The sequence below is a fragment of the Mesoplodon mirus genome (assembly GCF_964341445.2).
Source record: "Mesoplodon mirus genome assembly, chromosome: 12".
NCBI classification, from domain to species: Eukaryota; Metazoa; Chordata; class Mammalia; order Artiodactyla; family Ziphiidae; genus Mesoplodon; species Mesoplodon mirus.
In genome coordinates this window covers 27628349-27652845 of record NC_138988.1, presented here as the reverse complement: position 1 = coordinate 27652845, position 24497 = coordinate 27628349, and the positions used below count along the sequence as shown (strand labels likewise).

General features: G+C 41.3%; 1 protein-coding gene across 4 annotated transcripts in view; it reads left to right on the top strand.

Moving 5' to 3' along the window:
• Positions 1-24497, top strand: part of PTPRG (protein tyrosine phosphatase receptor type G) — a 747832-nt gene that overhangs the window by 594151 nt on the left and 129184 nt on the right. For all 4 annotated transcript variants that reach the window (XM_082638320.1, XM_082638318.1, XM_082638319.1 and 1 more), the window contains exon 8: positions 11553-11745. In XM_082638320.1, coding sequence (XP_082494446.1) covers positions 11553-11745 — 193 coding nt within the window. The remainder of the gene's footprint in view (positions 1-11552; positions 11746-24497) is intronic.

Genomic DNA, 24497 nt, shown 5'->3' with positions numbered 1-24497 from the left:
CAACAGTCCTATGAGGTAGGTGCTATTTGTACCCCCGTGTTATAGAGGAGAGACAGCAGAAGTGTAGTGACTTGCCCAAGGTCACACAACCATTACCCAGCCATGGTGTCTGATCCCAAAGATCACGCTTGGAGCTGCTAAACCTCCCCTAAATTCAGAAAAGAGAAATTTGTATACCTAAAGAAATGAAAGAAAAAATACCATTGATTGAGCTCTTTTTGTGTAATAAGCATCTTACATCTCATCGACTTAGTTACAAAACAACATTGAGAATTGGGTATGTTGCACAAAGACGGAACACATAAGAACATCGTGGCAGGGACAGATTGCATAACGTGCCCAAAGATTCATGGTCAATGAAGGTTGAAGTCAGAAACCAAGCCCGGGTTTGTCTGATTCCAAACCTATGCTGCCGACCCCTACATGGAGCTGCTTCTCTCTGAGTGTGGCCTGGCAGATGTCATAGGGAGGTGTGTTTAGGCTGAGCACGTAACTGTGGGTAAGAATTTGGTGAAATGGGGATGAGGTTGGGGGCAATGTCAGCGGAAGAGGATCCACCAGGGGATGAAGGGCTTTGACATCACCTCATGAGGAATCATAGATGGAAGGGGAAATAGAGAGGATATGTCAGTCATCAAAAATGCAGCCTACACGGAGGTAGAAGGAGAGTAGATTTCTCCTCCATAATTTCAGAAAACAGAGCCAAGAACAACGGGTAGGATTTCTAAGGAAGTGGATTTGAGCCATTGACCTGGACTGTCTAAAAAATGGAACATTCCTATCAGAGCCATCCATGGAAATGCCTCCCCAGCATTGGACAGCTAGGGGTAAGGCTGATGTAGAGGGAAAGTGGACGTTTTGAAATTATGTGAAAAATGTCAGTAATATAACTGAAGAGGACACAGGCAACAAGATTATGAACCTGGCTGGCTTGGGGAATAGTCCAAAGATTTTCCTAAGAAGGGCAGAGAATATAGAAAAGGGAGTGGGGGAAATAGGATTGGATGATGTCCTGGCCAGGGCTGTTTGGGGTGTCAGAAACAGAAACCCACTTAAAGTAGCTTCAGTAGGGGAAATATTTGAAAGAAACCATAGTAGGGTCATCCTGAGCTGAAGTCATCATGACCAGGACTGTAACTAGTAAGTGAGGCACAAACTTTACTTTCTGCCTCTTAGGGGCCTCTCTCACATCTTGGAGCTTCTACCACGGCTTTGTGAATCTGTACTTCTGCAAACTTCTGGTTCCTTTTCTCTCCCAGTTTGAGTGTGGTTTTCTTTGGAGGGGATTGGAGCCCAATATGGTTACTCTAGTACCAGTTAACCTTTCAACTCAAGGGCCAGCTACCAACTGACAGTGGTCTGGGTCTGGAGTCAACTGTTCAGGAAGATAGATCCGAATAGACATTAGCCAACAGCACACTGGCTGGCCTTGGGTCAGTTGTCCATTTTTTAATAAATCAGCAGAGGTGCTGGCCATGTCCTGACACATTGGTGTTGCCACTCTGGGGGCCGTAAGTGGAGCAGGTTATCTATAAGGAGCTCTGTGCAGGAGAGAGAGCCCACCAACAAAGGTGTAGGTAGTGTGGGACCAGGGGAAATAGATTCATTTGGCCTCCCTGCAGCTGGCAGACATTTTACCTTGAGCTTTTTTTCCTTTTGATTCCATCGTGATGAAAAAAGAAGGCCTAGCATTATGGCTGCGGAACAGGATCTGCTGGCCTTAAGGAGATAAAGAAATATGAAACAAGTTTGCTTCCTAATGATGAAGCCAGCCTTGTTTCATTAAAATAAAAGAAAATTGCAGCCCAAATATTTATATCCTCAAGGTTCGGGGAGGGGGGCGGGGGCAGGACTTTGAAAAGGGATCCTTTTTGTCTATGAAGATGAATGCTTTTGTCCTCAAAGATATAAAAGCTTGAGATAATGAGGTTAAAAAATTCAAGTTTGGCTTTTTTTTTTTTTTAGGAGGCCCTGTGAAGGGGAGACATAGAGGGGTAGTTGTTTAGTTGGGGCTGGGGGAGGGAAGAGAAGCATTAACACATACTGGGTTTTAAGGCAGTTTAGTGGGCCTAAACAAAAGGCAGATTTTTAGGCTTGGATGTCTTGTCAAGTATTTGTCAGTTAGAGGCGTTTTGACATTTGGGAACTGGATATATTCGAAAGTGCTTTGTTAACATCTTTTTATGCTTCTACTCTGCCACCCATACACTCAGAGAGAAATAATGGAAGAGTTTTTCTCCACGACTTCCAACGTATGACCTCTCTGTAGGTACTATTGTTTCAAGAAAAGAGTGAAGAAATAAATTAATCATAGCGGCTCCCCAGTTTCTTTACTCTAAACCATCTTAGATAATACTTCACTTGTATCAGGCACAGCTTCATGTATCCTTTTCTGTCTCCCAAAGGGACGAAACAGCTCATTTTCATGTGGCCAAACCGGTTCCTTGCTGGTGAGCTGAGTGGAGGTCACAGCTGTGTCAGCCCTCAGACAGGAAAGCATCAACCACCCAAGTATTATCGGTTCAGACCTCCCACCCTGACCCTGCCAACATGCTTTCTGAAGTTAGCACAGAATGTTCATTTCAGAAGGGCAAACGGCCAATTCAGAGAAGCCAAGAAGACACAATTCCACGTCTGCTTCTGTGAGAAAGAAAACATTCCTAGTCCTTCATCCTTCTTTTTCTCCAAAGGTTCTTCTCTTCCCTTACACCGTGTGGGTACCTGTCAGCAGTGAGAAGGAGGGCAGGTTCACCCTAAAATGCAGTGCTGAGCACAGACTGTTGACCAGTATGATGTGGATTTCTTTCAAGTCTTCCTGAGTAAATATGAGCAACTCCGTATTTTCCCTCCTTTGTGGGCCTCCTTGGGCATTCAAACCAGCCCCGCGGCTAGTGAGCGCTGACTCCGGCTTCTGTGATGATCTAGATCTGAATACGGTGTTGCTAATGGAATCACACCATTCCGTTGGCTTGGTTGGTCAGCAGACAGCATGGCTGTGTGGCTCCAATAAAACATTGACCATAAATATCAGGCAAGAATCATGCCATGATTTTGTCACCCAAACAAAATGGCGGCACCCCCAGTCCTGCTGTAGGAGGTCAAAGGAGCAGGACTAGCACACTGAGACGGTTGCCTGCCTTGCATTCATGATCAGTCAGGGAACATGATGGTTTTTAGTCTGGTGTACTTGGACGTGTTTTATTCTAGAACAGTGGCTCTCAGATGGTAGCGCTTTGGCCATTGGGCACTATCCCAGCCTTCCCTTTCCAGGACTGTTGGCTTCCGTAGTTTTAAATATGACACTGCCTATAATTTTCCCTAGCATGAGTTTTATTTAAGTGCCTCTTGGAGGTGCTATCAAAAAGGAAATAAATATCAAAAAGGCTAGTTTACTTGCTTTATTTGCATGACTTGTTTATTGAAGTTTATAGTTGATTTACAATATTGTGTTAGTTTCTGGTGTACAGCAAAGTGATTCAGTTATATATTTTTTTCAGATTATTTTCCATTGTAGGTTATTATAAGATACTGAATATTATTCTCTGTGTTATACAGTAAATCCTTATTGCTTATCTATTTTATGTATAGTAGTTTGTATATGTTGATCCCATGCTCCTAATTTATCCTTCCCCCACCTCTCTTTCCTCTTTGGCAACCATAAGTTTGTTTTCTACATCTGTGAGTCTGTTTCTGCTTTGTATATATACTCATCTGTATTATTTTTTAGATTCCACATATAAGTCACATCATATAATAATTGTCTTTTTCTATCTGACTTACTTCACTTAGTATGATAATCTCTAGGTCCCTCCATGTTGTTGCATGGCTGAGTAATATTTCATCGTGTATATGTGTGTGTGTGTGGCACATCTTCTTAAACCAGTCTTCTATTGATGGGCATTTGGTTTGCTTCCAAGTCTTGGCTATTGTAAATAGTGCTACTTTGAACATTGGGGTGCATGTATCTTTTCAAATTACAGTTTTTGTCTTTTCTAGATATATGCCCAGGACTGGGATTGCTGGATCATATAGTAGCTCTATTTTTAGTTTTTTAAGGAACCTCCATACTCTTTTTCATAGCGGCTGCACCGATTTACATTCCCACCAACAGTGTAGAAGGGTTCCCTTTTCTCCACACCCTCTCCAGCATTTGTTATTTGTAGACTTTTTGATGATAGCCATTCTGACCAGTGTGAGGTGATACCTCATTGTGGTTTTAATTTGCATTTCTCTAATAATTAGCGATGTTGAGCATCTTTTCATGTGCCTGTTGGCTATCTGTATGTCTTCATTGGAGAAATGTATATTTGGGTCTTCTGCCCATTTTTTGATTGGGTTGTTTGTTTTTTTGATATTGAGTTGTATGAGCTGTTTGTATATTTTGGAAATTAACCCGTTGTCAGGTGCATCAATTGCAAATATTTTCTACCATTCCGTAGGTTGTCTTTTTGTTTTGTTGATGGCTTCCTTTGCTGAGCAAAAACTTTTTAGTTTGATTTGGTTCCATTTGTTTATTTTTGCTTTTGTTGCTTTTGCCTTGGGAAACTGATCTAAGAAAACATTGCTACAATTTATGTCTGAAAATGCTTTGCCTGTTTTCCCTTCCAGGAGTTTTATGGTGTCATGTCTTATATTTAGGTCTTTAAGCCATTTTGAGTTTATTTTTGTGTATGGTGTGAGGGTGTGTTTTAACTTCATTGATTGACATGCAGCTGACCAGCTTTCCCAACACCACTTGCAAAAGAGACTGTCTTTTCCCCATTGTATATTTTTGCTGCCTTGGTTGTAGATTAATTGACCATAGGTGTGTGGGTTTATTTCTGGGCTCTCTATTCTGTTCCATTGATCCATACATCTGTTTTTGTGCCAGTACCACACTGTTTTGATTACTGTAGCTTTGTAATATTGTCTGAGGTCTGGGAGGGTTATGCCTCCAGTTTTGCTCTTTTTCCTCAGGATTGCTTTGGCAATTCATGTTCATGTGTAGTTCCATGTAAATTTTAGGATTATTTGTTCTAGTTCCATGAAAAATGTCATGGATAATTTGATACGGATCCCATTAAATCTGTAGATTGCTTTGGGTAATATGGCCATTTTAACAACATTACTTCTTCCAATCGAAGAGCATGGGATATCTTTTCATTTCTTTGGATCATCTTCACTTTTCTTTCTCAGTGTCTTATAGTTCTCAGCATATAGGTCTTTCACCTTCTTGGTTAGGTTTATTCCTAGGTATTTTATGTTATTTTGAGGCTGTTTTGAAAGAGATTCTTTTTTCTTTCTGGTATTTCATTGTTAGTGTAAAGAAATGCCACATATTTCTGTATATTAATCTTGTATCCTAGTACTTTTCTGAATTCATGTATTAGTTCTAATATATTTTGTGTGGGATCTTTAAGGTGCATGCCTTTTTTTTAACCATTGTTGTCTCTTTCATAAAGAGTAGAGCAACTCTTTTGAATTAAGACTGTGTTCCATATGGAGCCAAAATGTTCCATTCTTGGCTACCTTCTTCATCCAGATTACTCAACTACTCTGCTACTCTGTGTCTCAGCTTTCATCTGTAAAATGGCAATGATAACAATACCTACTTTATGTAGTTATCATAGAGATTAAATGATGGAATGTGTGTAGAATGCTTAGACTAGTGCCTGGCACCATAGGAAGTGTTCAGGAGATACCAGGTGGGTTTCTTTGTTGTTGCTTTTTGTTGTTGTTGCCAAAGCCACTAGGGCAGCACTGTCCAGTAGCAACTAAGCAAGCCACATCCATCGTTTTAAATTTTCTGGTAGCCACATTAAAGCATGTAAAGAGAAACAGGTGAAATTAATTTTAATAATATGTTTTATTTAACCTCGTGTATCCAAAATATTATCATTTCACCATGTAGGGCTGGCCACATTTCTCACATTTATCTCAAGGCCTTAACAATTAATGAATCACTTAATTGAGAAAGTTTCTATTGCAACACTACATAACGAGCAGTGATTTGAATAAAGGCAGTTTTTTTAAATGGTGGGTGAAGATGCCATTTTTAATCCATAACAGGTAGCTTTCATTGTTAATTACGTTTAAATCCTCTTCTTTCTGTAGAAGGCCTTTCTTTAATTGCCTTCATGCAAATCTGTCTGTAGCTACAGGGGGAGGGCACAGCCTGTAGTTAGCTAGCTAGTCTCAGATTTTATTTTTGCAGCCATGGTTCAATAAGTAAAACTTTGGATGCTCCAGGCTATTGGGAATTTAATATTCCCTCATTATTAGCTTGTTTGCTAATGAGGCAACCAAACAAGGCCTGACCCATCACGTCTCAAATGTATGACGAAACTCATGTCCATGACCTTAGGTGTGACGTTACAGTCCTTAATGTTTACCCTGGAGTTTATTATTATTCATATAATGGACTCTGGTTTTGTTTAATTGCCATTCTATATCCATCCTATCAAATATTGTGCACATCAGCCTTTTAAGCGTTCATAATTATATTACTTTTGATATTCTCTCATTGCCCCCTTCAGCCATGATGGTCTCCTCCCCACATCTTATGGACCAGAGCTCTTGCTACACACAAACGGCATGAGTAGATTTCAACTTTCCTTTGATTCAAACTGACAGATTAAAAACTAATTATTCTCTGTAATATTTTTACAATAAAAACTAAGTTGAAATGATTTATATACACTTCCAGCCAACACATTTGCAATTCAAGGTTAAAACTGTTCTTGAAACAGCACCAGTTAAAATACAATTACAGCTCCCCAAGCAGGGATAAAAGAAAGAAACATTTTACATGTTCACTTCAAAAGTTAAAAAGCCAATTAAATATTATAGAAACAAAAACTTTCATTAATTTTCACTAAATGATAAAGACTTCATTAGTTATATTAAAGTAAAGATAAATCCAAGTGTGTTTATTACCTGCCCCTGGAAAAGAATAAGATGAAGAAAAGTGCTGGTTTGGGGAGGTAGATTCCATTTTCTCCTCGCACCTGCCATCTTGTTCATGGTTCCCAGTTCTTCCTGTGTTGGGCCATAGGCTGTTTCTTTCCAGAGTGCGGAAAAATGCAAGCAAGTGTATATCGCCAGTAGTGAAATGGCAGTAATGGGTGTCCTGCATGCTAGGGACTTTGGAGGTCAGCTAAAAGGAATTGTTTTGGGACTTCTACTATCATCAGATTCCGTTTTTCTGCTACAGTGTTGCTCTTTCAGTGAATAATGCTGAGGGCCTGTTATGCATGTGGCATGAAGTGACTGAAAGCATGCAAAACAGAGTCACACAGACCCAGGCTTCTAATCCTCACGTTACCTCTCAGTTCCTGTGTGATCTTGGGCAAGTGACTTAATGTCCCTCAGCCCAAGTTCCTTGTCAGTCAATAAGAATAAGAATAATACCACCAGCGTTACCGGATTTCTATGAGGATTAAGTAAGAGAAAGCCTATAACGTTCTTGGCACCCTGCCTTGTGCATAATCAATGCTCAGTAAATATTAGTTGGTAGTGTTAGTGCTATAATAATATTATTATTAACAATGTTACTTTAATGTTATTATTTTGAGCTGAGAACAAGTTAGAAACCAAAACAATGCTTATGAAGTGCTTGTACCTGGCCCATAATGGGTTTGATAAATAGACACTGTAAGGTGCAATATGCCTTATACAGATACATAGACACATTATATATGTATACTGTACCTTGTAAATATGCATATATAGTATAAAGAAGAAAAGGAAGGCTAAGCCGCAGAGCTTCTTGTAGTTGTAAGCTTAGCACGCAATCATAGTTACCACATTCCTCATAAAATAATAACAATAACAACAGTAATGACAGTAACACTTATTGGGCACCTTTGGTGCATCAGGAATTATTCCAAACACTTCATCTGTAGTAGCTCAGTCAATAGTAGTGACCAAAACCATGTGAAGTGGGTAATGATGTTAGCTCCATTATACATGTAAGAAAACCAAAGCACAGAAACAGTAAATACTTTGACTGAGGTCACACATTTAGCAAGTAGAGTTTAAAAAACAGAGTTTGTAACCCAGGTAGTGAGTGGAAGCGTTTTGCATTTGGAGAATAAGGCACAGGCCACAACATTAGGACTCCACGGTAAGAATGGGAGGCTGTTGAAAGGTATTAAACAGAGGTGTGTGCTGTGATCTCATGTACATTTTTGAAGGTTCACTGTATGGATATTAACTAGATCTAGAAGAGTCAAAGAGATTACACACCAAAAGTGTGGCCCCGTCAGAGGCCAGAGAGACACAGCTTTGAAGTTTGGTCTATGACTCCGGCGTTACACGGGGCTGCCATGTGGCACCGCTGTCAGAGGCACCTTCCTCTGTAAATGGCATCCCACGGAATCCAGCAAAGTGGACGTCCGGGTGGTGGCCAGATTCACCTTTGGCGAGTTGGGGTCTCGAGGCAAGGGTAAGGACCAAGGGACAACCTCTGGCCCAGATGATTGCTGATCACCTGCCAAAGTGAAAAGTATATAGGCTCCCCTTGCCAATCCGGGGATCATGGAAGTTTCCACTCAATGGCCAAGCATGCCAGTTACCAATAGGAGAGGCCACTGGCAATTTTCATTCAATTCAGAGGAATGACAGAGTTTTAGTAAATGCTGCCAACCTACCAAAGGACGTTTGATGAGTCTACTAAGCTTGTCCTCCTTTTTCCTCTTTTATGAGACTGTCAACGGAAGCTGTGATCCAGGGGACAGTACAATATAGCCCAGGTCATCAGTTCACTGTCAGAACCATCACATACTTCCTTTGAAATCTTCGGGCAAGTTGAGTTAATGACAAGGATGTGAATGAGCTTTTCAGCCATAGCGTGTCATTAAGCTGTAGGAGTAATTTAAGCGAAAGCATTTTTGTGTTAAATTCAGAACCTACCTCTTCTTACATTTATATGACTAATTCTTTCCTGAGGATCAGAAATAAACTTTGTAGGAGAACTAAATGCTAGCTGTGAAGGAAGCAAGTATTTGAGAGAATAAACAAACCTTCGAGTCACATTGCTGAGGGTCTCCCAGGCCATCCTTTCCTGGCATCTCAGAGATGAAAGTATTTCAGGACAGATGGCTAGTCTCTTCCAGAAAATTTCTGATCTTACTTGCTATGTGTGGCAGCCCAGTCCATTTTTCTAAAAAAATCACCCTGAAAGTTAAGGAATTCCTCCCTCTATTCAACTCACGTCTCTAAGGCTTTAATTTTAACCAGTTTCCTCTTATTTGGCCTTCTTTGGACATGGAGAAGAGCTGGTCAGCATCTTTCACATACAAGGGCCTTTAATCAAATTACTCCTTACTTGCCTTTTCTTCACACTAATAAACAATTCCACTTCCTTTAACCTTTCCACACAGGATTTACCCTCCATCCCTTTAATCATTTTGGTTGGTCTTTCCCTAGACTGTCTCCAGAGAGTCTTTGTTAATCCCTTTCATGTAGTTTTAAGAAGTTCTTTTCTCTGAGGAAGTCTTGAAATGTTCTCTCATTTTTGGAGGCATTCAGTTCTGATTTTGGTAGTCCTATCCAGTGAGTACACCTTGCTAGGTTGAGTTGATTTTTCCTGTCAGCACCTCCAGTTATTTTCATCTGAGTGGGTCACCTTTGCACAGAGTAAACAGCCCAGTTTTCTTAGTTTTTCTGCTTTTATTGCCTTTCTCCCTTCATTATAAATAAACAGGGAACATCAGAAGGAAGAATGGGAAGAAAGGCAAATTCTAAATAGCAACGATGTGAGTTGTTAGAAGTTACATGAATTGTAGAAAATTAGAATAATAGGGGAATAACGGGCTACCTTTGCTTTCAGGCTGGTTGAGAGACCACCCTGCTTCTATTACCTTGATGAAAAAGCAGAAAAGGCTTCATGGTGTATTATCACTTTCCACGTGCAGGAGAATTGGAGGGGAGGTGGAATGATAAGTGAATTCATATACTTAAGTGATTTTTCTTGGCTATGTAAATTCATTGCCTTCTCATGCAAAGAGAGGGCATGTCAGACTGGAAGCAGGTCATTCTCTGTGTCATTCTCTGAGGCTGTTTGAGAAACACTGGGGTTAGTTCCAGGCTTCAAGACCCCCATCCAGAAATCCAGGTCTTAATTCTCTTGTTATCTTATCCGTTGGTGTTAGCCACCTCCTGATCCCAGAAGTTTAGGGCAGCCACTCCACGCCTGCTTGGGAAGTGTTTTTCTAATACCATCCCACCTTGTAATTCTCTCCTGCAGAAAGCCTTCTGATTTGGCATTCAAGGAACCAGATGGGCCAGAAAAAGTTCCATTTCTCTCTTCTTTATTTCATTTTCTTCCCCCAGCCCAAGGAGTTGGTATTTTTGGTGGCTGGGCATTTTACGTTACCCTCCATTTCTTTGATGACAAGAATAACTTTGTGGTCCATTGAGAACAAATTGCCGTCACTCGGTCCCTGCTCCATTCCTCTTATATAATAGAATGACCCTTTTTTTTTCCCCAGTAAGCAGAATGTTGAAGGCTGCAAAGACTCCTTTTTGATAATAAAAATATGATCTTGGAGTGCTGATTTTTTTTTCTTTGCTTTTCCATAAAAGTTTGGACAGTAGTCTTATGGGAAATGTTTCCTAATAATATTATATATAATATTATATATATAATTATATATATATTATATAATATATAATAATAATATATATAATAATATTATTATAATAATGATGATAGCAGCTAATCTTTACTAAGGGCTTACTACTGGCTGCCACATAGATTTTAATCTTCTCAACAACCTTAAGATAGGCAGTACTAGTATTGTATCTGTTTCACAGATGAGAAAACTTGAGTCACCGGAAGCTTGAATACTTTGGCTCTGATTACCCATCTGGTAAATGTTGAACTTGGGCAGTTTAACCTGCACGCCATGGGTCTGGCAACTTTGTGACAGCAGGTGCTGAACTGGATCCCTAGTTGCAGGAAGATGCTTAGTAAGAACTGAATTGCAAATATTTACTGAGCTCTTATGCTTTAGGAACTGTTTTAAACACTGTACATGGATGATCTCATTTAATGCTGACCCAAATCCTATCGGGTCGATGCTGCTGTAATTCTCACCATTTTATTGAGGAAGAATCGAGGCTCAGAGAAGTGAAGCAACTTTCTCAGCGTCACAGAGCACTTGAGCCATGGAGTCAGAATTCCCACCCAAGAAGTCTGGCTCTAGCACCTGCCAGTTTCACTAGAACTCTATGCTGCTTCCTATAATACTGAAGATCTTGCTGGGGGCCGGAGGGGCGGTGAGGCTGCTGCAGAAAGACTGGGCCTCTTGTCTGAGACACAAACTGCGCAAGTTCTATATACCTGCAAATGAAGTGTTTTCCTGGTTGGTTGGCAGGACAGAAACTGCAGCCAGATAGGCCCATTGGCAGTGATTCCAGTAGGAAGCCTGTGTCCTGCTGGGTTTGTCCCACACGGCTTTGTCGGGCACTTCCTGCCATCTTGTGTTCTTGTCGCCCCTATTGGCTTTGGACCCCATAGCTTTCTAATCGATGTTCTTTTTTCTCCTTCTCTCTGGTTCTCTGTTCAGCTCGAGGCTTTTTATTCCATCTTCACCACGGAGCAGCAAGACCACGTCAAGTCAGTGGAGTATCTGAGAAATAACTTTCGGCCACAGCAGGGCCTGAACGACAGGGTGGTGTCCAAGTCTGCCGTCCGTGATGCCTGGAACCACGACATGACAGACTTCTTAGAAAACCCACTGGGGACAGAAGCCTCTAAAGGTACATTTGGATTAAGTGCCCTTGCACAGAGGAAGATTCCTTATCATAAATTACTTTGAATGAAAAGGTGTTCAGAACCAGCCAAGAATTGGAACATGCCGCTAAAAGCATGTTTCTGCGCTAAAAGTGACTTGTCTGGATGATAAATAGAAGCATTTGTGGGAATAACTTCAGTTAGATACTTTCAGAATCGCCCTTTTGACTAGTAACATATTAGTTAGTCCTTCTCTCTGTAATTTAACCTTGTAGCATCAACCCTAACTAGTTGATGTCTTAAAGCTTTTTGGTGTCTTACTTTTTAACTGTTTCCCTGCCGTGATCAGGTGTTTGTCTCTGAGCTCAAACATCAGGACCTCAGACTTGCTCCCAACACCCCAATCTGCAGCTTTCTTACTAACTTCCATACCAGCCAAGAAGTCTCCCTCCAGCTCTCCACCCCCGCCAGACATCACATGGCCTCTTTTTTTTTTTAATTTATTTTTGGCTGCATTGGGTCTTTGTTGCTGTGGCGAGCGGGGGCTACTCTTCGTTGCAGCGCGCGGGCTTCTCATTGCGGTGGCTTCTCTTGTTGCAGCTCACAGGCTTCGGTAGTTGTGGCACGTGGGCTCAGTAGTTGTGGCTCACAGGCTCTAGGTGCGCGGGCTTCAGTAGTTGTGGCGCACAGGCTTAGATGCTCCGCGGCATGTGGGACCTTCCCAGACCAGGGATCGAATCCGTGTCCCCTGCAGTGGCAGGCGGATTCTTAACCACTGCGCCACCAGGGAAGTCCCGGATGAGGGATTTATATCACGAGTGAGCATAATATCTGGTACCTCAGAATTGCTGACGTTACGACAATTACAAAGTTCTTTCCTAATAAATGGACTGAACATATGATATATCAGTTGTGCAGAGAGGAGGCATAGCCCTTCTTACCTAAGGAAGTTGGAGAGGATACTGGTTTCCATTGCATTAAGTTGTCAGAGTGGCCACGATCTTCCACTGAATGGGTTTTCTCTGAATTTGAGCAGAGCCATGGACCCATCCTTAGATAGAGACAATTGGTTCTTCATTTTACAAGGTTACAATGATCATGGTGTGTCCATTGCTGACTCTTAAGATGAGTGACTACTAAAATGTTTTGTGATCTTTCTAGACACAGAGAGAGATGTAGATGCACTCCTCTTTCTTTTTTAAACCTACTCTTGGAGTGTCACATACAGAAAAGTACACACATAATATGCACACAACTTGATTAATTTTCACCAACTGAATATACTTGAGTAACAAACACCCAGATCAAGAAACTGATATCATTTGCTTCCCAGAAGCACTTTCTTTTCTTCACTCTTAGACACTATCCTTTCCCAGGGGTAACTGTGGCCATGACTTAGCCTTGCCTCCTGGTCAATTTCATATAAATGGAATCAGTTGGTAAGTCCTCTTTTGTGTCTTGCTTCTTTTGCTTTACACTGGTTTGGAGAGTTATCTATGCTATTACACGCAGTTGTAGTTTGTTCTTTCTCATGGTTGAATTTCATTGTATGACTGCACCTGAATTTATTTATCCATTTCAATATACATGAATATATGGATTATTTCCATGTTTTGGTAATTATGAAAGTTCTTGAACATAGCTTTTAATGAGCATGTGGACATATCTCTGTTGGGTGTGCACCCAGCAGTAAAATGACTGCAGCCTAGAGGACACACATATTTTCAGATCTGGTTAGACACTGCCGAACAGTTTCCCAACATGACTATATGTACCGCTTTACACTTCTGCCAGCAGTGTAAGATAGTTTTCTATTTTTTAAACATTTTTAAAGGCCTGATTTACATACCATAAAGTTCAGCTGTTGTGAATGTACAATTTAATAATTTTCAGTAAACTTATAGTTGTGCAGCCATCACCACATCCACTTTTAGAACACTTTCATCATCCCAGTAAGTTCCTTCATGCCCATCTGCAATCAATTCTTTCTCCTAACCTCAATTCCAGGCCACCTCTGATTTGCTTTTATTTTCCACTTGACATAGGATTTTAAGATTTATACATGTTGTAGCATGTATCAGTAGCTCATTTCTTTTTATTGATAAATAGTATCCCTGTTTGTTTTTTTCAATAACAACTTTATTGAGATTTAATTCGCATACCATAAAGTCCATTCTTTTAGAGTGTATACTTCAATGTTTTTTTTTTTTTTTTTTTTTTTTTTTTTTGCGGTACGCAGGCCTCTCACTCTTGTGGCCTCTCCCGTTGTGGAGCACAGGCTCCGGACACGCAGGCCCAGCGGCCATGGCTCACAGGCCCAGCCGCTCTGCAGCGTGTGGGATCTTCCCGGACCGGGGCACAAACCCGTGTCCCCTGCATCGGCAGGCGGACTCTCAACCACTGCGCCACCAGGGAAGCCCCTCAGTGGTTTTATATGTTCACAAAAGTGTGTACTCATCACTACTACCTACTTCAGAACATCTTTGTCACCCTCCAAAAGAAATTCCATACTCACTAGCAGTCACTCCTTTTTCTCTTGTCGCTCCTTCTTTCCCAGCTCTAGGCAACCATGAACGTACTTTCTGTCTCTACAGATTTGCCTATTCTGGAGATTTCATATAAATGGAATTGTACAATATATGGCTTTTTGTCTCTGGCTTCTTTCATTTAGCATCATATTTTCAAGGTTCATCCATATTTAAGCATGTATTGAATTTCATTCCATTTTATGGCCAAATAAGATATCATTGTATGGATAGACCGCATTTTGCATATCCATTTATCAATTGATAGATTCCAGTTTCTGGCTCTTATGAATATCGCTGCTATGAACGTTCGTGTTCACATTTTTGTGTGGACATGTGTTTTCATTTCTCGTGGATATAAACCTAGGAGTAGAATTGCTGAGTCATAGGGCAACTCTTTGTTTACATTTTTTAAGAACTACCAGACTTTTCCCAAAGCAGCTGTACCAGTGTACATTCCCATCGGCATTTTCGGACGGTTCTGATTTCTCCACATCCTCACCAGCACTTGTTACACATCTTTTTTATTTTAGCCATCCTACTAGGTATGAAATAGTATCTCTTTGTAGTTTTGATTTGCACTTCCCTAATGACTAATGATGTCCCTATTTGTTTTTAAATGATGTTCCTATTTGTTTTAAATTTCATAAAACCATGGTCCATATGACCAAATGCTCCTCCTTGTATTCCCCAAGAAAATTCAGGTAATTGCATGGCACCAAAGTCTGAAAGCCAGCCACAGATGCTGGCAGTCATCAGGCAGCCTGGTGTGCTTAGATTATTGACCTTCGAAATCTGAGTAGAAAAGAGCCAGTATAAAAGAGGAGCCCCTTTCTCTTCTCCAGGCTTATGCAAAAAAGATATTAGAAAAGGAAGGGTGGTATTCTGTAATCTTCAGGTGATTCAAAAAGAACAAACCCTGTCTGATTGGCATTCTCTATCTGATCATTATTGGAAGCTTTTGGTGCCTAAGAGAGCTATGATGTTGAGCATAGAGCTGTGCATTTATTGGGCTATTGTCACAGAAGAAAGAAAAAATAATTAATTACATAGGGCAGGCATCAGTAAGCTTTTTTGGTTAAGGACCAGGCATTGGGTCATGTGATCTCTTGTTGCAACTACTCAGCTCTGCCACTGTAGCATGAAGGCAGCCATAGACAATATATAAATAAGTAGGTATAGAAAATGTCTTCTAATAAAACTTTATTTGTAAAAATAGGTGGCAGTCCAGATTTAGCCTGGGGACCATAGTGTACCGACCCCTGCTCTAGGGAATGGCTCAAACTAAGATGGTGGAACCCCATCTTAGGCTTGTTTGAAGGTATTTTCACAGCGGCCGTGACTGTGAAAGTGTCCATTGGTTGGTTCTGCTTTTCCATGACACTACAAGATCCTAGGAACAATTAGACGTTTATTAACTTGGTAACCATTCACTGACCAATCCACCTTAAGACCTCTTCATCTTCCACTCCAGAAGTATAAGTGGAGCCTCTGTAGACTGAGCCCCACTTCCGTTGTTCCCTGGCTGTGATCACTGACTAGTGTTCATTGAGCAGCACTGCAGGGGATGCTTGAGTTGATGTGCCCCCACCCTGCCCTTCTGTCAGGATGATCAGACATACTAGAATAGAGGAAACAGAATCAAGCCATTCAGTTACAAGCACGAGATGCATCGCCACATACGACACCAAAAGAAAGGGGGGAAAAGTCATCTTAATATTGTATTGTTGCCGAAGAAAGATTTATAATGGATGTCATCTGTAAAAAATATAAAGCTTTAGTTTCCAGTAAATGGAAACAATATTTAGGCTTGGTGGATTGTTCGAGGGACATCCAATTCACCACTCTGCCCTTTGTCAGTAAATAACTTAGACAGACTTTTGGATTTAATGCGCTGTCATTTTAGTTATTCTGCAACACATCCCGGGCACATGGAAGAGCATTTCGGTGATTAAGTGCTGAATACTGTCTATTGTGAAGACTTTTGGAACAGTGAACAGAGAAAAATAACTTCCCTTCCAACAACATGAAACATATAGTTTATTAATTTAACAAAACCTGTTCAAACCACAGTGGAATCAAAACCACTTGATCTGATAATTTTATTTGATGGCTTAATTAAAGTGACACTGTATAATGTAAAAAAGCAAAGGAAATGAAGAGGACAGTGGATGGCCTTTGTCCCCTCCAGTGCCCTAAGCCAACGCCGTGGTTTTTGAGAATGGTTTTTGTTTTTGCTGATGGAGGGATCTCTTTGTCAGCTGCATTTTCAGTGCTAAAGATTGCTTCCTGTCTTGGTTAAAAGCAGTTTTTAAGGGCATGTACCAGTGTGTGAGAATGCCTAAATAACTAGCCTGTTTTAAATCAGAACACATCGAGAAAGAGCATCACATTTTCCACCCAAATTAGCAAACAAAGAAGGAAATCCATGATTGCTTTTAAAAGGAGTTTGACATTGAAATCATGGTTTTCTGCTATTTTGGGAGAAAATATTAATGTTGTTCTATTTTCAGTTTAATCATTTTCACTCACCACATTAATGAGCTTGAATTACTTTATCTTAATAAAAGAAGCTCTGATATGGAACATTTAATTCCTTTATAGGCAGCTGCCCTCCCAACTTCCAGAAAGTTAGCTTGGTACTTTTAGTAACTTTCAACACAGAAAAGTGCTAAGGAAAGCACATGTTTAATGCAGCCGCCATGGAGTCTTTTTGACCCCCTTCTTTTAAAAATAACTATTACTAGCTATTAATTTTTAACCTGGGGAGTGATTAAGAAAGCAAGCAAAAAGTAGGGCTGTTTTTTTGTAAGACTCTCCAGCATCCTGGGTGCTCATGCTTTTAAAGGTCATGCCATGTTCTATCAAACATTTTTACAGGCTCAGATATCCCAGGATGACTAATTTTATGTAAATAGATAGAGAGTTGGTGTAACTTGCCTTTGATTGGTTGACATAAAGTTGATATTTCATAGACATTTAACATAGCATTAACTACTTTGGGCTCATGTTTTCTAGCCAGTGAGTTTCTTTTCCCGTGTCAGGCATCTTCATCTACATTGAAGAGCTTTCTCTAGGGCTGTGCCTGGTACACCTATGCTTTAAAAGGCTACATAGGGGTTTTCATGGGCCAGGTGCTATGCTAGCCTTTTCCGTTCATATATGGTTTATTTAATCCTCAGAACAACCTGTGCCAGGATGCACTTTCCATTTGTCAAATATTTGTTGAGCATCTACTATGAACAAGTTTTAGGCACTAGAAATAAAGCTGAACAAGGGAGAAGAGTCTCTTATGGAGCTTAAGTTTTAGGAGGAAGAAAGAAATAAAGAGGTCAGTGATAAAGCTCTTCAGTGGTGTTCTGCAGATCAAATCAGGTGGTTTGCTAAGAGTGGCAGACATGGTGAGGCCAAGGGGAAGAGAGCTTCCCTGGAGAGGGTGGGTTGGTCTGGATAAGGAGCCAGCCCTGCCAACTTCTGAGAGGGAAAGGTCCTTTTGCAAAGGCTCTGAGGCATGGGAACCCGCAAGATTGAAGTCTCAGAAGACTTTTCTTGGTAAGGCGTTAAGACTGTGTTCTTATGACAGTGGCCTTTGGAGGAGTCTAAGCAAGGCTATGGAACCATCTGAACAGGTTTTTAGACCCATCACTCTGACTGTTATGTAAAGAATGTTTGCAGAGGACCTGGGGTGGAACCTGTAAGACCCGCAGGAGGCTGATGGGAATATTCCTGGCAGGACAACAGTGGTCGGATGAGGGTGATGCTGGTGGATGTAGAAGTGATCCGCTGGGGATGGATTTTGTAACAGAGCTTCTGAGATTTACTAACAGTTTGGATGGAGGATGGATGGGGGTGAGCAAAGAGAGAAATGCAGTGTTACTGTTTCTCCTTAACGGATGAGGGGTCTGAGATTCAGAGAGAACAGGTGGTCGGTCATCCAGAGCCTCTCAGCCAGGAAATGGTAGAGCTGAGACTGAGATCCTCTTCTGTCCAAACACAGCATTCTTTCTATTTTCCAAGGGACTGCCAGCTTCCATATGAATCCACAAGAGGTGGTCTCTGTTTTAAATGGCATCAGGTGGCTTGAGCAACACAGTTTTATTATTATCTTTCTGTGAATGAAGGCACTTTATAAGTCCTTGAGGCAATTGGGTGCTCTTCCTAAAGATCAAGTTTATCTTCCTGAAAGGAATCACTTTTCTCTGTCTTTATCTGCTTGGCTTGCTTTTGGCAGGTTATCTTGGGTCCGCGGGGCAGAGGTTACTGAGGTCTTGATCACAGGGTTAGTCCCTGGGAGGGTCAGTGCACCCACTTGATGTGGATGTTGGGGCCTCCTAGGCTAAGGATATTGTGCATCCTTGAATCAACAGGACCTAACACAGTACCTAAAATATAGTAGGTATACGGTCATTGTTCATTAAATGAATGAATGGGGAGACAATATAAGGGCAATGGGTAAGAATCTAGACTTTGGAGTCAAGCAAACCTGGACTCAAATTCCATGCCAATCATTTACTTCTGCACATCTGTGCTCTAGTTAATATCTAAGCCTCAGTCTCCTTTCTGTAAGATGGAGCTAATAATCACATCCCCTTCCTTGGCTTGTGGCCTTTTAAGTGAGACAGTATAGAGAACAAATAGTGCAGAGCCTGGGACATGGAAAGTACTCTGCAAATAATTGTACTTCCTTGTCTGTAGGTCAGCATTGGCTTTCAGGACAACCTATTACATGTGACGTGATCACTGGAGAACACATTTCAAAACAAGGGGACCACATTCTCTTCCAGTGAATCCCACGGCCCATAGCGTGGTCCACACGTCCTGCCCCCTCCCCAACCCCGCCTTGCACTTCACTTTTCTTCACATCCTACACCTCAGTCCACCAGCCGCACTGCAGTTCCAGCAGTCTCTTCCCTGGAAGGCCCCGGCCTCACCTCTGTGCATCATCCATCCCTTGTCAGCCTTCAAGGCTCAACTCAGTGGTCCTTCCCCGTGAAGTTTCCTGGCTGCCTTGGCCCAGACACTGTCGGGGCACCAGTACCTTTCTTTTGTAGCATTCTCAGCGTTGGAATTTTACATTCATTTATGTATTTTTTTTCCTAATACCTAACTCTCCCACTACCTTGTAAGCTCATAAAGGGTAAAACTGTTTTTTTTTTCTTTTTTTTGTTGGAGAGAGGGTACAATGCTCACTGTTGGCGCCTTAGTAAATATTGGACTGGAGGGAATGATGATGGATGGATGGTTGGATGGATGGTTGGATGGATGGATGGATGGATGGATGAAGCTAACCCACACATGCCAGGTGGCCAGGAGTAAAAAAGATTCTTGCTACGAGAGTTGGCACAGTTGAGGCATTTATGGTCTAGCCCAGGCTAGGTGCTCTAATGGGAGGAGCATAACCAGGCATTTGGAGTAGGATTCCACACCACTTCCAGTACCTGAAATCAGAGAGGCTCCTAGGATTTGGGAAGCCATCTTCCAAATCCATTTGACCATAAGCCACTTGGATGGAAGTGTTGGTATCAAAACACCATGGAGAAAGGGCTTTCCTCTCTGTCCCAAGGAACAGCTACGTTTCCCAACCACTCCACCACTCCTAAAAGCAGAGAAAGGGAAGCACTGAAAGAGGCAGGCGCTGGTGTCAGGAGCCTCCTAGGCAGAACGACGCTATGGCTTGGGAGCTGTTGAGCTGATATTGTTAACAGATGCCAGGGCCCGCCTATTGTTTCCATACTTTATAACTATCACCTAATTACTTAATCCCCTGTCTCCAGGCAGGCAGGCAGAGTTTGATGTTCAGGGCCAACTTAGGCACCCTCCTATGGCTTCAGCTTTGCTCTGCTATCCAGGAAAATCTTCCCTGACACTGGGTTTGTTTGTGTGAGCACCGTGGTGCTTATGAACTGCAATCTGGAGATTACTAAAGGCCACCAGCATCCCTCCTCCCAGAGGGACACACTTCCCCTTTCTGTCGCCAGCGAATGTTCACAGCCCATGGAGCAGTAAGCTCCGAGATTCTTGCGTGCATCTCCCTGTCCTCGGGGTCATAGGAGTCACGGTGGCTGGGAGGCAGACAATTTATCTTCTCCATCCTTCCCACCGTTTCTTCTGTAAACCAACACAGGCTGATCGAGGTAGTTTTTCTTCAGGTTCAGGGAACATGAGCCGAAACCTTGGCTTTCTCGGGTGCAAGCAATGTTGTCACTGCCCCAATCCTTGAGCCCGTGTGTAAAGGCACAGAGGGGGAGACCATTATGAGGCCTCTGGGGTCATCTTTTTCTCTTCTAAGCACAGCCGGGGGTCATCACAGTTGCTGGCTTCTCTCCTGGGCCCTCTCTGACTGGTTTTGTGATTCCAAAGCACTGGCTTGGACCGAAATGAGTGTCTGGGCTGTCCCATGTCATGTCTATGCCTGTGTAGACAAGGTGCCGTCTGTACATCTGACACCAGGTGCTAACAGGTATCATCTATCAAGTACACAGAGCCCTCTGGTTTCCATGCAAAGGCTTCCGGGAAAAGAGGAGCCTTCTCCATGAGGAGTGTACTGAGCATCTCAAACTGTTGGTCTTCACCAGCCAGCTAGAAGCCCAGTTCCTCAGAGCATAAGGATCCGTATGCCTGGGGTGGCCAGGAGGTCAGGGTGGCTCCGTCCCTCCCAAGTGCTGCACAGGTGATTTCCCACTGGGGCCCACTAGGGGCGCTGCTTATTCGCAGCCTGGTCTCTCCACTTAAAGTGGCAGGCTCCCTGATCTCTTGGGTCCTCTTGACCAAGCCTTGGAGGTGCTGCTTGAGGCCAGTCTCCAGGTGTGGAAGATCCTGGAACCATGCCAGAGAGGGCCATCCTTACCAAATGACCCAGGTGCCACATCTGGGGGTTGGAACAAGGTTGGCATTTAAACAATGGAGCTCATCCAATGGCCTCCCTGAACCAGAACAAGTAAGAGAGGCAGGTGCCAAGGAAGAATCAGAAATTCAAAGCTAGTAAGGTGAATGTCGGGAGACATTAAAAGGAGAACTCTCCTTTTAAATATAGTGGGTCCCTAAGTGATACCTAATTCTAAGAGAAAAATTATTTTAAGGACCAAATTGAAACAAAGGAGGCGGGCATCTTGGCCTATTGAGTCACAGTCATCTAGAATCAAGAATTTAAATAAAAGCCTGGCTAAACCCTTCAGTGTGGGTCACTGGTTGATCTCTTTTTTTTTTTTTTTTTACATTTAATCACTTTTTTTAATATATACAGCAGGTTCTTATCAGTCATCAATTTTATACACATTAGTGTATACATGTCAATCCCAATTGCCCAATTCATCCCACCACCACCCCCCACCACTGCCGCTTCCCCCCCTTGGTGTCCATACGTTTGTTCTCTACATCTGTGTCTCAATTTCTGCCCTGAAAACCGGTTCATCTGTACCATTTTTCTAGGTTCCACATATATGCGTTAATATACAATATTTGTTTTTCTCTTTCTGACTTACTTCACTCTGTATGACAGTCCCTAGATCCATCCACGTCTCAACAAATGACCCAATTTTGCTCATTTTTATGGCTGAGTAATATTCCATTTTATATATGTACCACATCTTCTTTATCCATTCGTCTGTCGATGGGCATTTAGGTTGCTTCCATGACCTGGCTATTGTAAATAGTGCTGCAATGAACATTGGGGTGCACGTGTCTTTTTGAATTATGGTTTTCTCAGGGTATATGCCCAGTAGTGGGATTGCTGGATCATATGGTAATTCTATTTTTAGTTTTTTAAGGAACCTCCATACTGTTCTCTGTAGTGGCTGTATCAATTTACATTCCCACCAACAGTACAAGAGGGATCCCTTTTCTCCACACCCTCTCCAGCATTTGTTGTTTGTAGGTTTTCTGATGATGCCCATTCTAACCGGTGTGAGGTGATACCTCATTGTACTTTTGACTTGCACTTCTCTAATAATTAGTGATATTGAGCAGCTTTTCATGTGCTTCTTGGACATCTGTATGTCTTCTTTGGACAAATGTCTATTTAGGTCTTCTGCCCATTTTTGGATTGGGTTGTATGAGCTGTTTATATGTTTTGGAGATTAATCCTTTGTCCGTTGATTCGTTTGCAAATATTTTCTCCCATTAGGAGGGTTGTCTTTTCGTCTTGTTTATGGTTTCCCTTGCTGTGCAAAAGCTTTTAAGTTTCATTAGGTCCCATTTGTTTATTTTTGTTTTTATTTCCATTACTCTAGGAGGTGGATCAAAAAAGATCCTGCTGTGATTTATGTCATAGAGTGTTCTGCCTATGTTTTCCTCTAAGAGTTTGATATTTTCTGGCCTTACATTTAGGTCTTTAATCCATTTTGAGCTTTTTTTTTTTGTATGGTGTTAGGAGGTGTTCTAATTTCATTCTTTTACAAGTAGCTGTCCAGTTTTCCCAGCACCACTTATTGAAGAGACTGTCTTTTCTCCATTGTATATCCTTGCCTCCTTTGTCATAGATTAGTTGACCATAGGTGCGTGGGTTTATCTCTGGGCTTTCTATCTTGTTCCATTGATCTATGTTTCTGTTTTTGTGCCAGTGCCATATTGTCTTGATTACTGTAGCTTTTGTAGTATAGTCTGAAGTCAGGGAGTCTGATTCCTCCAGTTGCGTTTTTTTCCCTCAAGACTGCTTTGGTTATTTGGGGTCTTTTGTGTCTCCATACACATTTTAAGATTTTTTGTTCTAGTTCTGTAAAAAATGCCATTGGTAATTTGATAGGGATTGCATTGAAGCTGTAGATTGCTTTGGGTAGTATAGTCATTTTCACAATGTTGATTCTTCCAATCCAAGAACATGGTATATCTCTCCATCTCTTGGTATCATCTTTAATTTCTTTCATCAGTGTCTTATAGTTTTCTGCATACAGGTCTTTTGTCTCCCCAGGTAGGTTTTTAACCTAGGTATTTTATTCTTTTTGTTGCAATGGTAAATGGGAGTGTTTCCTTAATTTCTCTTTCAGATTTTTCATCATTAGTGTATAGGAATGCAAGAGATTTCTGTGCATTAATTTTGTAGCCTGCAACTTTACCAAATTCATTGATTAGCTCTCGTAGTTTTCCGGTGGCATTTTTAGGATTCTCTATGTATAGTATCATGTCATCTGCAAACAGTGACAGTTTTACTTCTTCTTTTCCAATTTGTATTCCTTTTATTTCTTTTTCTTCTCTGATTGCCATGGCTAAGACTTCCAAAACTATGTTGAATAATAGTGGTGAGAGTGGACATCATTGTCTTGTTCCCGATCTTAGAGGAAATGCTTTCAGTTTTTCACCATTGAGAATGATGTTTGTTGTGGGTTGTCGTATATGGCCTCTATTACATTGAGGTAGGTTCCCTCTATGCCCACTTTCTGGAGAGTTTTTATCATAAATGGGTGTTGAATTTTGTCAAAAGCTTTTTCTGTATCCATTGAGATGATCATATGGTTTGTCTTCTTCAATTTGTTAATATGGTGTATCACATTGATTGATTTGCATATATTGAAGAATCCTTGCATCCCTGGGATAAATCCCACTTGATCATGGTGTATGATCCTTTTAATGTGTTGTTGGATTCTGTTTGCTAGTATTTTGTTGAGGATTTTTGCATCTATATTCGTGAGTGATATTGGTCTGTAATTTTCTTTTTTTGTAGTATCTTTGTTTGGTTTTGGTATCAGGGTGATGGTGGCCTCATAGAATGAGTTTGGGAGTGTTCCTGTCTCTGCAATTTTTTGGAAGAGTTTGAGAAGGATGGGTGTTAGCTCTTCTCTAAATGTTTGATAGAATTCACCTGTGAAGCCATCTGATCCTGGACTTTTGTTTGTTGGAAGATTGTTAATCCCAGTTTCAATTTCATTACTTGTGATTGGTCTGTTCATATTTTCTGTTTCTTCCTGGTTCAGTCTTGGAAGGTTATACCTTCTAAGAATTTGTCCATTTCTTCCAGGTTGTCCAATTTATATTGCATAGAGTTGCTTGTAGTAGTCTCTTAGGATGCTTTGTATTTCTGCGGTGTCTGTTTTAACTTCTCCTTTTTCATTTCTAGTTTTATTGATTTGAGTCCTCTCCCTCTTTTTCTTGATGAGTCTGGCTAATGGTTTATGAATTTTGTTTATCTTCACAAAGAACCAGCTTTTAGTTTTATTGATCTTTGCTATTGTTTTCTTTGTTTCTATTTCATGTATTTCTGCTCTGATCTTTATGATTTCTTTCCTTCTGCTAACTTTGGGTTTTGTTTGTTCTTCTTTCTC